Consider the following 15495-nt stretch of genomic DNA (forward strand, 5'->3'; position numbering starts at 1 on the left):
CAAGAATACCGACACAGCTGACCTGACACAGCAACATATTTACATGTGTCTTTCTTGGTCCCTCGACGAGACGACTCCACCCAACAACCCCCTTCTCTCTGTTACTCCCACTCCTCCTCTCGCAGGCTTTTACCTCCCTCTCTCTCCTCTCTTTCATCCCCCGTTTCTCTTGTTTCCATTTTATTTACCCTTTTTTCTTCTTCTTTTTTTCCTGTCCTTTTTCCTTCTTTCTTTTCCTTTCTTTCCTCTCCCCCCTCTTTATCTTTTTTTTATCTTTCTTTTTTTCTCTTTTCTTTCCTTTCTTTTCCTTTCTTTCCTTTCTTTTCCTTTTTTTTCTTTTCTTTTCCTTTTCTTTTATTCTTTTCTTTCCCTTTCCCTCTCTTTTTTCCCCTCCCCCTTTTCTCTTTTTTCCCGACGGCAGCGCAATTTTACCCACAATATCCTGACAGGTGGGGGGGGGGGGTATCGCACCCCTACCCCCCCCCCCCCTTTTGCGACGCCCCTGGTCGCAAAGGTGAACCATAGGGACCTGAACAGAACTTCCTCGCTCGGTCGTCAAGTTCCCTCGCGTCCTCCGCCAGTCTTCATTCCAAGAAATCATCATTCCACTGTACCCTATCCCTCGCTATCACTTTCGCCCTCTCCGTCCGCTCAAGTTATTTTGTAGGTCTTGCTTGCTTATCGCATTTGGTCGCTACGGTCGTTTATGTACACAACCAACACCACACACGATTTGTATAATATAGGCTTTACTCAAGGCCAATCATAAGTTTATCTTCAGCGAGGGTTTATTTTGACAGAACAGAATGCCTATTAATAAAGGAGGAAAGGATACACTGACACATAAATTCTGACAAGTTATCCTTTTTGAGCCTAATTTCTCCTTTATATCTTGGTTAAATTGTACAAAACCACTAACTAGGATTTTAAAAGTTATTTTGTGGGTTAAAACACGTGACAAGTGATTGATTTTATGCCTCTAAGGATCGGAAAATCTTGCCCTTAAGATTTTATATCTGAATTTTATATATAAATACATGTGAGACATGATTAAATCCGCTTGATCTCAAGCCTTCACTGGAATAAGATGGAAACGAAAAGCAATTTGGTGAAAGATAAGTGCAGTGACGGATGAAACTAGACTATTTTTCGGTATTTGTGTTTGTGAAGGAAAGCGGCTGCTTGTTCATTTTCATTTCGAAGACTCCAACGTGACCTGATAGTCGCCAAAATCGATGAAGGTTATCGACTGATGTCCGAAGATTTTACGTATGCTAAACAGATAGGTAAGTTTTAATGGTATCTCCTCCCCTCAATGGTTTTATTGATCATGACAATACATAATTATTGAGTTGTCTGACGTCAATTTTAACGGAAATGTGTATCATCACTGCTATTGCACTGTATGTACGTCAGTAGTATATCGGCCGACACTCACGGCAAAACGCTGCATTGCCTGACCCCGGGCCCGAGGTTCCCCGTACATTTTAATGATAAGACGTGACGTGACTATAGCTAAGTGAGATTCGGGTTTTGATTAAAAAGAACTGACATTTTATTTGTAAAAAGATATGGAGTGGCTGCTGTTTTTGCATGACATATTGGCAGTTGTATTTTGAGTCGTGACTCAAAAATGTTGGACCAAGTCTTGGATTTTAATATTTGGAATAAAGTCGACTCGAAAGTGTGACGTTAACAAGAAGGTTCAGCTTCCAATTTTCAAGAATGACTTGACGTTGTTTGTCCCTATGTCATGACTTTGACTGTAGGCAAACCAGGAAAATGTAAAATCATGATGCATGATGGAAAATACAGGTTACTTTGTGTCTGGAGTAATTAGAGTAAGTATCAAGTTTTTAATCCATGTCAAATTACTATTTATTAGATTCTGACTATTAACTATTATTAGTATTAAACTTATCTAGACTTTTCTATGTGCGGACAGGTTGTTTAATGCCCACAGCTAATTTTTAAACAGAAAAATCCATCGAATTTTCAATTATTTGTTTTCAAAAGTATGTTGACAATAATATGTGAAATGGTAATTCATTTACAGAATTTAGTGCTACTTCATACGTTTTCTTCCAGAACCTTGCAATATATACAAATTCTTATATGCTAGATGATCAACCTTTTCTGGTCGATTTCACACCGTTTCTTTCACAATGCAATCGCATGACCAGAACTCAACTTCATCTTTAAGTGTACAGTGCATTTATAAATATCTGTCAGTCCTCGTGGATTGTATTCATTTAATACATATATTTATTTTAATTAAAAAAAAAAATTCTGGCCATAGCGATTTCCTAAATACTATTCTATTTTTTCCTTGTTTGATGTACGTTTGTACATGTTAATGGTGTTGTGTTTCAATTCAAACATAGTACTAGTATATGATAACAAATAATAATGAAATGCTAATATAGCAAGGAAGGAAATAGAAAGTGAGCAATTGACAATTCCAAGAGTTTTAGTCTGTCAATGGTAGAGTATTATGGATTCACTCGTGATATAAATAAAAAAGAACATACGTTTGAGTAACTACTGTTTTCCACCTTTTTTTGTGTGAATGGACTACCTCAATTTTTGTTGTGGGGCGCATGTGGCCCATGGGCTTCTCTTTAAGATCAGAGGGCCCTAAAACCAGGGTGGTCCAGAAACAATAATTCAAACATGTTAACTTGGAATGTACATATAGGAGGAGTATGAACTGATGTACACCCTGTATGTGAAGCACACAATCCCTTGTGGCAGGGCTTCATGCTTTCTTAAAGCCCCACTGCACTGGTTTGGCCAGGAGGATTAGACCTCCCTGCATGGTCACTGACAGGTGGTTATCTCATCTAATAAGCTTTCAATATAAGAAAAAGAGGATCATGGGGGACCAATGGTCACCGATTAGGCATTGTTTGCTATATAGAGGGAGCAAGTAGCTATAAGTAGTGCAGCGGAGCTTAAGGGCACTGAACTCTGGTGCGATCTGAGCCATAGTTTTGAAGAATTTTCAGACACATTTTATGACTAATATTTCACCAATATCCCGCTAATTGCAACTATGGGCTGATGTAGACACAAATTAGCTGGACAATCTGCGATCGGGATAGTTAAAATAGTGGGTATTTGGCAATCTCGAGCGGATGAAGACAGGCCTTATGTGTAATGTAACCTAAAACCTGATCGCCATCCACTCCTAACTCCTAACAGTGTAGCCCACAACAAAGGTTTGATTGCAAGAGTAGTTCATTGTGTACATAATATAGATAGCCCGACATTGACAGGTGTTGAGGCTGAACAAACAAAACAATTATAATCCATTGTTGTATAGCGCACTACACATTACGATTTAACGTCCTTATGCGCTTCCAAAGAGCTTTGGAAATTATTATTCTTGCTTTAGCTCTTGCAGCCGTTATCAATGCCCTTCACTGCATTTCAAGAAATAATCATAGTCCTATCAGGTTAAAAAAAAAAAAAAATCTGATTTTTTTTTTGCCGATACTGATCTCAGGTGCGAGGGTGTTACTCCGATCTTCCGATCCGATCAAAGCCCCAACTTACAGGGCTATACCAGGTACCCAATTACCTCACCTGGGTTGAGTGCGGCAAATGTAGATTAATGTCTTGCCAAAAAAAGGTTAGTGTTGTAGCAGGGATTTGAACCCCGTACCTTGTTGTTCACAGTCCGGAGACTTAACCACTGGACCACAACACCTCTACGTGTAACTTTCATGGAGTTCTCAACATTTTGACAATAGCCGAGTTCATACAAATGACCCTAAATATCTGCTGAGCTTAAAACTAGAGGTCCCACTATGTGCAAAATTAACAATACAAAGTGATGGAGGAGTATTTCTTGAATTAAACCATTGTTTCTCCTTTTTGGAAAAGAAAAGAATTCCACCCGTGTATCATGCAATACACCATTAAACATGAGTGAATTAAATTACATCTAGATTACAACTTCATGGTTAAAGGGATCGTTTAACAATGTTAAATCTGAGATACACGGCCCTACGTGTTATCAGTGTCTGTGGTATGGTGTAATATTGAAGCCCTAAAAAAATTGCGCTTCAAAATGATCAAGAAGTGCCTCAAAAAAGTAAAAATCTTTGAGTGACCGGTTTTACCATACTTGTTTTCCCCAATAGACTGTAGTGTTATGAAAACCGTCAGGCGAACGGTTTTCAAAATTTGTAATTCCAATCATAAATATCTTGATAATCAGACAGGCGATCGGCTTGTAAAAGTCATGGGGTTCCTGACTGACCTAAAGGTTTATAATTATCATTGCATCATGAGCTAAATCCAGAATTTTATTTCAGAATCTGAGACAAAGTTACCGGATCCCTTTAAAGGTTGAAGGTTATTTAATTATCCAAAAGAACCACAAGTTCCATTGTGTCAAGATTAGCCTGCAAGAGTCATATATGAACATCAACGTGTCCTTATTACTTTGATCTTGACTCTATAAATGAGCCTACCGTACTTGTATCTTTACAAATTGCAAGCGTATACATACACATGTACTCAACAGTGCATGACCATCTTGGTTGGACTGTCAAAATTGTAATCCATCAAAATTTCAAAAGAATCTGTGCTAAGTACACAGGCATGCAATGCTCCCATGCTCTTTGCTCAAGGTTTTATGTTGCTAGGCAACAGTCAACAGATTATGATATCAGTGCTGTTAGTAGTAGTCTCTTGGACTCAGCAAACAATGAACTAAGTGTACTGTAATGAGGATATTTGTGCATGGATTATAGTTCATCACGGCTTTAGTAGCTACATGTTGATGTTTCATTATTTCAAAGTGCAATATGTATATATAATGTATGTACAGTTTAATACCAACTGAACAAGTAGGGTGTGTGTATGATATAAAAAGTGTATTTAAAATATAAACTCTATGTTCTTGCCTGCAGAGGGAGTGAGTGAGAGAGAGAGAGAGAGAGAGAGAGAGAGAGAGAGAGAGAGAGAGAGAGAGAGAGAGAGAGAGAAGAGATTAGAAAATAAGAACATGGGGTTGAGAGAATGAGAGAGAGAGAGAGAGAGAGAGAGAGGGAGAGAGAGAGAGAGAGACACACACACACACACACACACACACAGACACAGACAGAGAGACAGAGAGAGACAGAGAGACAAAGAGAGAGAGAGAGCAAGAGAGAGAGAGAGAGAGAGAGAGAGAGAAGATGATTATTTGGGGTAAATTTCATTGGTTACACTGCTAGTATGATATGATGAAGAAGAAAAAAGAATTGTCATCAAAACTAGGCTTCAGTTTAACATATATGAATGAATGCTGGAATAGATTAAAAGGAATAATATAATGTTTTACACACATGAATTCCAATTGTTTGTATCAAACAAAATTCAAGGGCCATTCTGTTTGTTGAAAAACCATTTTCAAATAGAGATTATTAAATATTCATCGTTCTTTCCCACTGCCCTTTTCAAAGCTGAAAAGCAATCATATCCAAATTGTTTTACAGTGGCAGGTACATGTACAGGGTAACATCAATTTTAAATTAGAATACATGATTTATGCTGTAAAGATTGATATGACTACCATATCCCTGGTGGAGCAGAGTACATTGTACACATGATGTATAATTGAAAAAGAGACTTGAATTTTTTACCTGTAGAAAATATTTCAATAACCCTTTGCCCTCGATATGAATTATTGGACACATGTTTTCACACACATCCTGTCTATAAATAGAATCAATTTCTCCATCAACAATGATGATAATGGAAGATTTTAGAATTCATGGAATTTTCAGTTCAAAGCAAATGCGAGAGATGCTTTAATAAAATACATGTCACAGAGTTGCAATTTTGCATTTGATCAACAGCAACGTTAAAAAGTCATATACATGTACATGTACATGTATCCATCTTATCCTTGTTTTCTCAAACTTTCAAACTTTTCTCAAATTTACACTCACTTGTTTTCTGCTTTTGATAAAACCGATGTAATTTCAAGGTCGACAAATTTGTTGATAAATTGTCGTCCTTTCAAGCAGTTCATGCATGAGTCCCTACCTCATTGAAGGTAATATTGTGTAGAATACATTATTTGTAATTCCAGAATAAAAGATGGGATCCAACTGCCATTTTTGGACATTTTTAATTTTTATTATCATATTTGAATACTACTTCATCATTATCATTATCATTTATTAAAGTCAGCATTTTCCCTCTTACGAGGGGTTACTGACTGTCTTCCTCCCTCCACTTCTCTTCATTTAGACCAACCTTACTGCTTTCTTTCTTCACCATGTCTTTCAATGAATCATCCAGTCTTCCTTTTCCCTCTTATGCCATCCACTTCCAAATCCCACGCTCTTTACACAGGTTTACTTGATCGAGTGCGCATAGTAAATGCTGTAGTATTATTATCATCTTCCCTTTTCAATACAAGTCTCATCCATCTCAATCCACTTCTCTTTACCACTTCCACCAAAGTTTCTTCCAGACCCGACCTTTCCATGAGCTCACTTGTGTTCTTTCTATCAGAAAATTATAAACCACACCTCTTCTTTATTCAGGCCCTTTCTACTGGTTTGTTTAGATTTGTCCTGGAATTTATAATTTACTTGGGAATCCAAGATGCTGGCGCACTTCAGGCTTCTCTGACCATCCTCTGACTCATAGCCATGGACGGGGTAATTGTTCCACTTAAAGTCCCACTTAAAGGGGAAGACCACCCTGATATTAAGTTGTTTTTAATAGAAGCAGAAAATGAGAGAAACAGTTCAGTGACAGTTTGAGCAAAATTATCTTTTCAACATTGTACAGAGCTGTACTTTCCTGACTTTAATAACTGAGTTAATACCTTCAATTTTTGGTGAGAATGATAATAATTTGTGTTGAAAATTTTGTAGAAATTTGTAGAAATAAAGTCTCAAATCGTTTATACATGTGTACCCTCATAACAATAGAGATACATGTACTAATGTACCGTACATGAAAGTTCAGCAATATTTCATACCACTTTCGCTATTCAGATAATCCTCTTTTTCAAATTCAAATTCAAAGTTTATTCAACACTCTTCATAAAAAACATTTAAAACATACAAATACAGAATGGAGTTATGAAAAAAGCAAGAAAGTGATAACAAATACAATGGCAATTTATAAGAGCATTTGGGATAGGCAGAAAGGAGGGATTCCTTATATAAAAGCCTACCCCTGAAACACACACATACAGGAAAACGAGAACAAAAGAACAATTTTTTTTTTTTTAATTGCCAGGGTTTAAAAAAAAAGGGAATAGTACATTGTTAAAAAGTACAGTGTTGAATAGTACATTGTACCTTTCAAAAAAAGTAAAGAAATGCAGACAATGTGTGAACATTGCAATAGTATTTTATGGTCCTCCTATTCCCCTCCTCAAAATTCCTTGATTGTCCACATTTACATCGCCATGACAACAACATGCATTTTCCTCCAATTAGCTGCTCATGAGAGGATGATTTATTTCTTGGTTGCCGTGGTTACGGATAACGTCAAGCTGAAGTAGGGGACCTGTCTTTAAGAATTCATTAGTGGCTGGAGCGAGATGATAGGTGTAAGCTAGATGCTTTCCACATCGCCGGCCGCCGCTTGCTAAGACATCTCGTATCTTCCGTGCTTCTCTTGTCACAGAAAAAAAGTGGGGATAGAAAATTGGCAGGTTTGGATTTTTATTTGCTCAAGCCGTGGTCGAAAGCCAAATTCTACGTGACGGCCTTCCGCCTGGTATCTCGTTACTCTACTCATAAAACACTCCTGTATATGTGTTTTGAAGGTGCCTTGTTTCTATATTGACATGCTACATACTGTGTTGGTATTTTTTCTTTTCTACAAACCCTTACAAATCTTCAAATCTTCGATACATTTCTCTTTCAAGTGGCTTGCGTCTGTTGACCCAAGAAGCTTACAATTTAGAATGAATTGAATGGATTTATTGTGCTGAAGTTTCAGCAAGAACTCTGCATAGAAAATTGATTTCCTTTTCTTTGGAAGCCATAAAAATCAAATACTACATCATGTTTTTATTTCCTTTTCTTCTGATTGATGAGCCTTAATTCCTTAATGTAAAAGATCAGTTTAAGAAAAAATGTATAATGAATGGAAGCATTTGCATCTTGTAGTAAAGACATTTTGCAAATTCTCAACAGTGTACAGTGAAAGTGGTGTGAACTGAAATGTAAATTTTGGAGAAAACACATTTGCTTTGCTATATTTGTGTAACAATGCTACAGGGATGTACTATTTATTGATTTACCTTTTAAGTAGTTCATATTAAATCTGTATATGGATATATGTATTACACCTAACATAGCATAATCCTGTAATTCTTCTTAACCTGTAGAAGTGATATGTTTTTTCCTAACATATATTGAAATCTCTCTAAGCTCTATTTCGTATTGTGAAAAGCCTTTTAAAAGACACTTTGCTTGACCTATTTAAAAAAAATAATTAATATTTTAAATGTGTAAACGCAACACAGCAATTTAAAAAATATTTCTATATTTTTGTCTTTCAGGATTTCATGCACTGTGCATCATGTATACATGTACATTAAGCGGAACAATGAGTGACTTATTATAAAAACGAAGTGGCCATAATTGACACTCTTTTAAGATGAATCCTCAAAAAGGCCCGGGCCAGGGCGGCGACGCAAAGGCCCGGGCCTCCAAAGCCAAAGTCATAACATTTTACAAGAACGACACCAACTTCAGCGGGTTGCGCCTGGCAGTGACTAAGCGGCGCTACCCGAGCTTTGACGCTCTCCTGCAGGAGCTGACCTCCAAGGTGTCGCTTCCGTTCGCCGCAAGGAACGTCTTCACCCCCGGTGGAGTCCATGACGTCAAGGAAATCACCGACCTGGAGGACGGGCGCTCCTACGTCGTCTCCGACAAGAAGAAGAAGCCGCTGAACATTGACAAGGTGTCGAAGCCCCGGGTCTGGAGGAACACTAAGCAACTCAAGCTGGCGGCGGCACAGCCCCTGAACTACGGGAATGGTTCTATCAAGTCCTATGGATCGTCTTCAGTGTCGCCCCCTCACACGAATGGATACGCCAATGGAGCGGCAGGGGGTGAGCCTCTAGGAAACATTCAACAGAGAGTACCTAACACACCCAAAAAGGTAAAGATGTTCCCATTTCTGTAATTCTTTCCAAAGAATAGAGAAAGTTTCACAACAAGCCTGAAATATTTTATGTCCATTCACATTGTATTTGCTTCAGGCTTAAAGGTAATACAAAGTTTTGGTAAATTTTGAAAATTGGGTGGATAGTGAATCTTTACAATTTTGATATATTTTGATGCCCCTGTGGATGTATTATAAGCACTAAAAAAATTAGCCCCTAAAACACTTCTTTTTTCGAGAAAAATTGAATATACAAATTTACCGGTGCTCCCGGTAAATTTTGATAAATTTCAAATAGCGCCTATGGCCGTACAATGGTAGCTGCGACCATGAAAATCTCAGAATATGTAGTTGAGATATATAATTTCCAAACGGGAATAGCTAAACGGTCGATTTTGGTCAAGAAACATTGTTTCATAGCTAAATTAATATCTAGACCTTGAGAGGGAGATATAAAACATAAAAAGTTTATTATTTATAATTTCATAACTTTAGACTCGATTTCAACCGCGACAACGATCAATGTATATTGTAGGAACGCATATGCTTCCAATATGTTAATTTGAATCAAATTCATGACCCCATACCAAAACTTTGTAATACCTTTAAGGTGATCTTAAATAGAAAATACATACTAGAAAACATAATAAACTAGTCTTGCTTTACCTTTGAATAATTGTTGGAATTTAGGTGGGGGTGAGGGGGGGGGGGGGTGTCCTTCTGAATTTCAGAGGATCATTCAGCCCATAAACACTTGGTTTTGTAGAGCTTTAGTAAGCAATGGAAAAAAACTATATGGGCACAGGAACAGTATCGTACCACCACAACTGTATTTCTGGCATTGTAACGTAGAATGAATAATTAATTTCCAAGCTATTTTTTCTCTAGATATACTTCCTGACATATTTACAAACTTTTAATTTGATAAATTAGTGAATTGTACTATAATTTAAATCAGACCAAATGTTATGTAATGCTAGTTTCAATATTCTATTTGTTCCTACTGTAATACCGGCGTAGCACCAAAACTGTATTTCTGGCATTGGAATGTATAATTAAGGAAATTTCAAGCTATTTTTTTTCTCTAGAAAGCTTTCTGACATATAAGAAATTTTTAATGTCATGAATTACTGTACATGTATCTTAGTAGAATTGAATCAGACCAAATGTTTCGTAATGCTTTCAATGTTGCATTTGTTCCTGATACCATATTACCTAGTAAAGTATTTAAAACCAAACGATGTACTTCCTATAAAATGCACTTCATGTGTGAATTTGACTTTTATGTATATTTAAAGAGAAGGTTGAGTTCTGGGAAGAGGTAAAAATAATTTGTGAGAGTTATCATAATCATTGTTATTATGCAAGTGTGGAAGAACATCAGATAAAAAATGTTCCCTGAAAAGCATGGCTCTTTAAATGCCTTGATATTCTAAATATGGCATGTAACATCATAAAAATCGGGACAGATTTTTATCCCACATATAATCCTGTAGTCCCACATACATCTTTCTGTGTACAGTGCTTGTAACTTTACCAAGACTGGGCCAAATTTCTTATAATTTTGATGATTCCAGAACCTTGCAGTACACACCATATTTATATGCTAGATAGTCAACCTTTTCTGATCGATTCCATACCGTTTCTTTCACAATGCAATCTTCATCTTTAAAGAATAATGAATAGTAATTGATCAAACTTATACTGTGTACATTTATATTCTGGTAAAAAAAACGTTGTCTTGTGGTTTATGTTTACAGATCATTGTAATGATAAATGGAGATCCGCAAACCAAGCACATGATGCTGTTGAACAGACGTACTGCTCAGAGTTTTGAGGACGTTCTAGCCGACATCAGTGAGACATTTAAAGTGCCTATCAAGAGACTGTGTACAGCAGATGGCAAGAAGGTCAGTTAATTGTGATAATCTTAAAGCCCATCTGTACTAGTTTACAGGAGGGATTAGACCACCCTGCAAGGTCACTGACAGGTGGTTATCATATCAGCTCCCACTTAACATAAGAAAAAGAGGATCATGGGGGACCAATGGTCACCGATTAGGCATTGTTTGCTATATACATGTAGAGGGTGCAAGTAGCTACAAGTAGGGCAGTGCGGCTTTAAAGAGAAGGTTGAGTTCTGGGGAGAGGTGAACAAATAATTTGTGAGTGTTTTCATTGTTAAAGGTATTACAAAGTTTTGGTATGGGTCATGAATTTGGTTCACATTAACATATTGGAAGCATATGCGTTCCTACAATATATGTACATTGATCGTTGTCGCGGTTGAAATCGAGTCTAAAGTTATGAAATTATAAATAATAAACTCTTTATGTTGTATAGCTTCCTCTCAAGGTCAAAATATTAATTTAGCTATGAAACAATGTTTCTTGACTAAAACCGACTGATTAGCTATTCCCGTTTGGAAATTATATATCCCAACTACATATTCTGAGATTTTCATGGTCGCAGCTAGCATTGTACGGCCGTAGGCGCTATTTGAAATTTATCAAAATTTACAGGGAGCACCGGTAAATTTTTATATTCAATTTTTCTCGAAAAGAAGTGTTTCAGGGGCTAATTTTTTTAGTGCTTATAATACATCCACAGGGGCATCAAAATATATCAAAATTGTAAAGATTCACTATCCACCCAATTTTCAAAATTTCCCAAAACTTTGTATTACCTTTAATATGCAATTGTGGAAGAACATCAGAGAAAAAAAATGTTCCCTGAAAAGCGTGGTTCTTCAAATGCCTTCATATTCTAAATGTGACATGTAAAAGCTTAAAAATGAGGACCACATTTTTATGCCACACGTATGAGTAGTCTGTCCGTTAGTCCATTGTTTTATTGTCAGTTTTTTCCGTCTTCGCTCTCTCTTTACTGCAATTTATACTTAATATGAGGATACAGCGGAAAATGATAATAAAGCAGGATATTCTAGAACCCTTACACACACCTGCATTTTTTCCTTGGCCCTTGTGAAACCAGGTCAGTCTAGTCTGTAAGTGCAGACTGTTTTTGTTATGGGCACCATTGCTACACCGTATATAAAGCAAAGAATTTCAAGGAAAGATATGGCAAGATTGGTACAAACGCACCTTTCATTTCTTTCTTAGCACCTGAAAATGAGGTCATCCTAGTCTGAGAGTGCAGACTTTTTTATGTAAAGGAATAATTACGATGTAAAGCGCTTAAAAATGTAGTGTTAAGCACTATACAAATGTGACTATTATTATTCAAATACTGATATTATTGGTCTTAGAAATAAAAATGCATGTTCCCATAATAATGTGGACCGATTTTTCAAAAACTCTCAGTAATCTTCCTCCTAAATGTTTGTATTAGAATTAAAGGCGAACTTTTTTGAAGAATTAATTCCCATTTAATATCTCCATATGGCTCAGCTTGAAAATAATACTCTTGTTCAAAAGAAATTCACATGTTAAAGATTATAATTTTTTTCTCCAGTAGATGAACACACAGTGATTAGAGACTTTGGTGGTAAGCGCTTTATAAGCACCGTTTTTATTATTATTATTGTGACCTGCACACAAAATTTGAAGAGGCTCTGGTTTTGTTGTTGATTTATGTCCATCTCTGGTGAATTTTTTTCCCTCTCTCTGTATCTGGTGGATTTTATTTTGATAGTCTTGCAGTCTTAATATTTATATCCATCGTTGGGATAATGAGCATGGCCATTAGTTATCTTGCCGTCCATCATGCCGCCGCTAATGACCAAAGTTATGATTGTCAGATGGTCGGCTTGCCCAACTCGTATTTATAATGAAAATATGGCCATCTTATTGTTTTTAGACTCTGGTCATTATAACTGGGCAGTATTTTCTACCCACCCTCTGTGCTCTTGTCCATCGTACTCGTATGATGGAGATACATGTATCTTTCTCTTTATATTTTTGAGACCATGGACAGAAAAATAAATATTACGTAGAAGAAAATCTAGATTTCTACTCAGAGTTCGAGAAAATACATAAAAATACAGGAATAATGATGCTCCATGCAGGAAATGTTTTTACAAATTTTTGCTCTTAGGGCTTTGTCAACTAATTTAAAAAAAATTACATATATGTATATTTTACCCACTTCCATATCTCTAATATAATGAAGATCCCTGTATATAGAGAGATTTTTTAGATTCAATTTAATTTGATTCATTTATTCACTCAATATATAAAAACAGATACATAAAATTGCCTATGAACGCATAGACAGATATAAAAAGATGGACACAGTAAAATCATGAGTTAAAAGCATTTTAAGTAACATAAATTGAGTGGGATCAGATTAAAGATCTATTTAAAGATCTTGTGAATTCGACCCCATTGTGATAACATGTATAAATTGCATTGAATATTGTTGCATGTACAACAACAAGAGGGAGAGAATACATATAAACAGTTTGGTCATGGAGAAATGAAAGAGAGAGAGAGAGAGAGAGAGAGAGAGAGAGAGAGATAGACAGACATAAATTGAGGGAGAGAAAGGCAAGATAAAAAATAACGTTAATAAATAAAGACATCAGATTAGATCCTGAACAGAAAAAAATGATATTATACTATGATCTACCCCTCATTCTTGTCTATTTCTCCATTATGATATAATGATGATATGTCCATCTTAATTTTGGAGAACCTGGACAGAAACAAATATTATATTCTACCGCCTTCACATTTATCTGTTTCTCTCAGAAAATCAAGATCCCTCTACTATATAATAGACAGAATATATTTATCATATTCTACCTCCTCTACCCCTGTCCATCTCTCTCATATAATGAAGATATGTTGCCTTTATTTGTGTTTCCTTGGCAGAGAGAGATAGAGAGAGAGAGAGAGGGAGAGGTAGAGAGAGGGAGAGGGGGAGAGAGAGAGAGAGAGAGAGAGATTTCTACCCGTCACTCTTGTCTATCTCCCTCTTATAACGAGGATATATTATTCCCTTTTTTCCTCTTCCTGATCAGCGACAGAAAAATAGATAATGTATCCTATAAATAAATCTAGAAAAGAACATTTAAAAAAGAACAAGAAACAAGGAGACATAAAGAAAATGGAAGAAATGACGAAACACCTCCTTTTCAAACTATTTCACTGGTGGTTGTCGTAGCAACAGTGAATAGAAGCGTGTATGCTTGCCACTTTGTGAAAACTAAGACTACATGTACATGTATGTTCACATCTAACAAAGAGACATCTAGGCGTGTACCATGTATGCTCTTTTAAAGCGTTCAGTGTTAACAAGATAGTTCAATGAGGATCCAACATCAATGAATTTGTTAGAGATGTACTGCTCTTTAAATATAAGCGTTCAGTGTTAACAGGATAGTTTAATAATGATGCAAGATCAATAATTTTGTTAGAGATGTACAGCTCTTTTAAATATAAGCGTTCAGTGTTAACAGAATAGTTCAATGAGGATGCAACATCAATAATTATGTTATATATGTACTGCTCTTTTAAAGCGTTCAGTGTTAACAGGCTTGTTCGATGATGATGCAACATCAGTAATTTTTTGAGAGATGTACAAATATGCAGTATGTGATAATGATATCATCTGCTTTAGAGCTTAAAGGATGGGAGTTCAGATGCCTGTATGATGAGATCAAATGAGGCTCTATAAAGCTAATTTTGGAGAAGTAATGAAACAATATTATTTGTTTACTGTAATTTTGTAATCATATCATTATGATATTGTCTGCTGAGAGCTAAAGGAGCATGAAATATGAGCTCTTACATTACATTGCATATATATACATGTAGGTTTAAAACTGAATTCTGAGTCTATAAAGTACATGTACATGTAGATGCTTTTATGAAAATTACTTCTCACATTAATACATACAGTATACACATATTCACTTTGATCTTCTCTCCCTATCTCTCTCCTTTGTCTGAAGATCTCTGTCTTCCTGTGTCTGTCCCTCTCAATTTCTCTCTTTCTCTGTCTCTTTCTGTCTCTTTCTGTCTTTCTCTGTCTCTTTCTGCCTCTTTCTCTCTTTCTCTGTCTCTCTCTCTGTCTCTGCCTGTCTCTCTCTCTCTCTCTCTCTCTCTCTCTCTCTCTCTCTCCATTCTTGTATCTTTCTTGATATTTTGACTACTGGTCTTGTGTGCACTTTTTGCAATCCTACGTGAAGAATATCTCTCCTTTATATTTTCTGTCTCTTTCCAAGATTAATTTCCTACCCTACTCATATTCATTCTTCTCTCTTTGTTTCTCTCTATCTTCTCTGATTTCCATCTTTTTCTCTACATGTACATGTATGTCTGCTCGCATATCTCACATATATCTGCTCTATTTCCTCTTTCTTCTATTTCTCTTCATTATCCCCATCTTTCC

The 15495-nt window shown here is 36.2% G+C and overlaps 1 protein-coding gene across 5 annotated transcripts in view; it reads left to right on the forward strand.

Moving 5' to 3' along the window:
* The first annotated feature begins 1435 nt into the window (after positions 1-1435).
* LOC105447429 overlaps positions 1436-15495 on the forward strand; it is a 136373-nt gene continuing 122313 nt past the window's right edge. For 3 of the 5 annotated variants that reach the window (XM_030982801.1, XM_030982802.1, XM_030982805.1), the window contains exons 1-3: positions 1436-1841; positions 8531-9135; positions 10899-11048. In XM_030982801.1, coding sequence (XP_030838661.1) covers positions 8629-9135; positions 10899-11048 — 657 coding nt within the window. In that variant the 5' untranslated portion in view covers positions 1436-1841; positions 8531-8628. The remainder of the gene's footprint in view (positions 1842-8530; positions 9136-10898; positions 11049-15495) is intronic. The other 2 variants (XM_030982804.1, XM_030982803.1) reach the window with 1 other exon arrangement.

This window comes from Strongylocentrotus purpuratus, unplaced genomic scaffold, assembly GCF_000002235.5.
Source record: "Strongylocentrotus purpuratus isolate Spur 01 unplaced genomic scaffold, Spur_5.0 spur5_scaffold_13, whole genome shotgun sequence".
Taxonomy (NCBI): domain Eukaryota; kingdom Metazoa; phylum Echinodermata; class Echinoidea; order Camarodonta; family Strongylocentrotidae; genus Strongylocentrotus; species Strongylocentrotus purpuratus.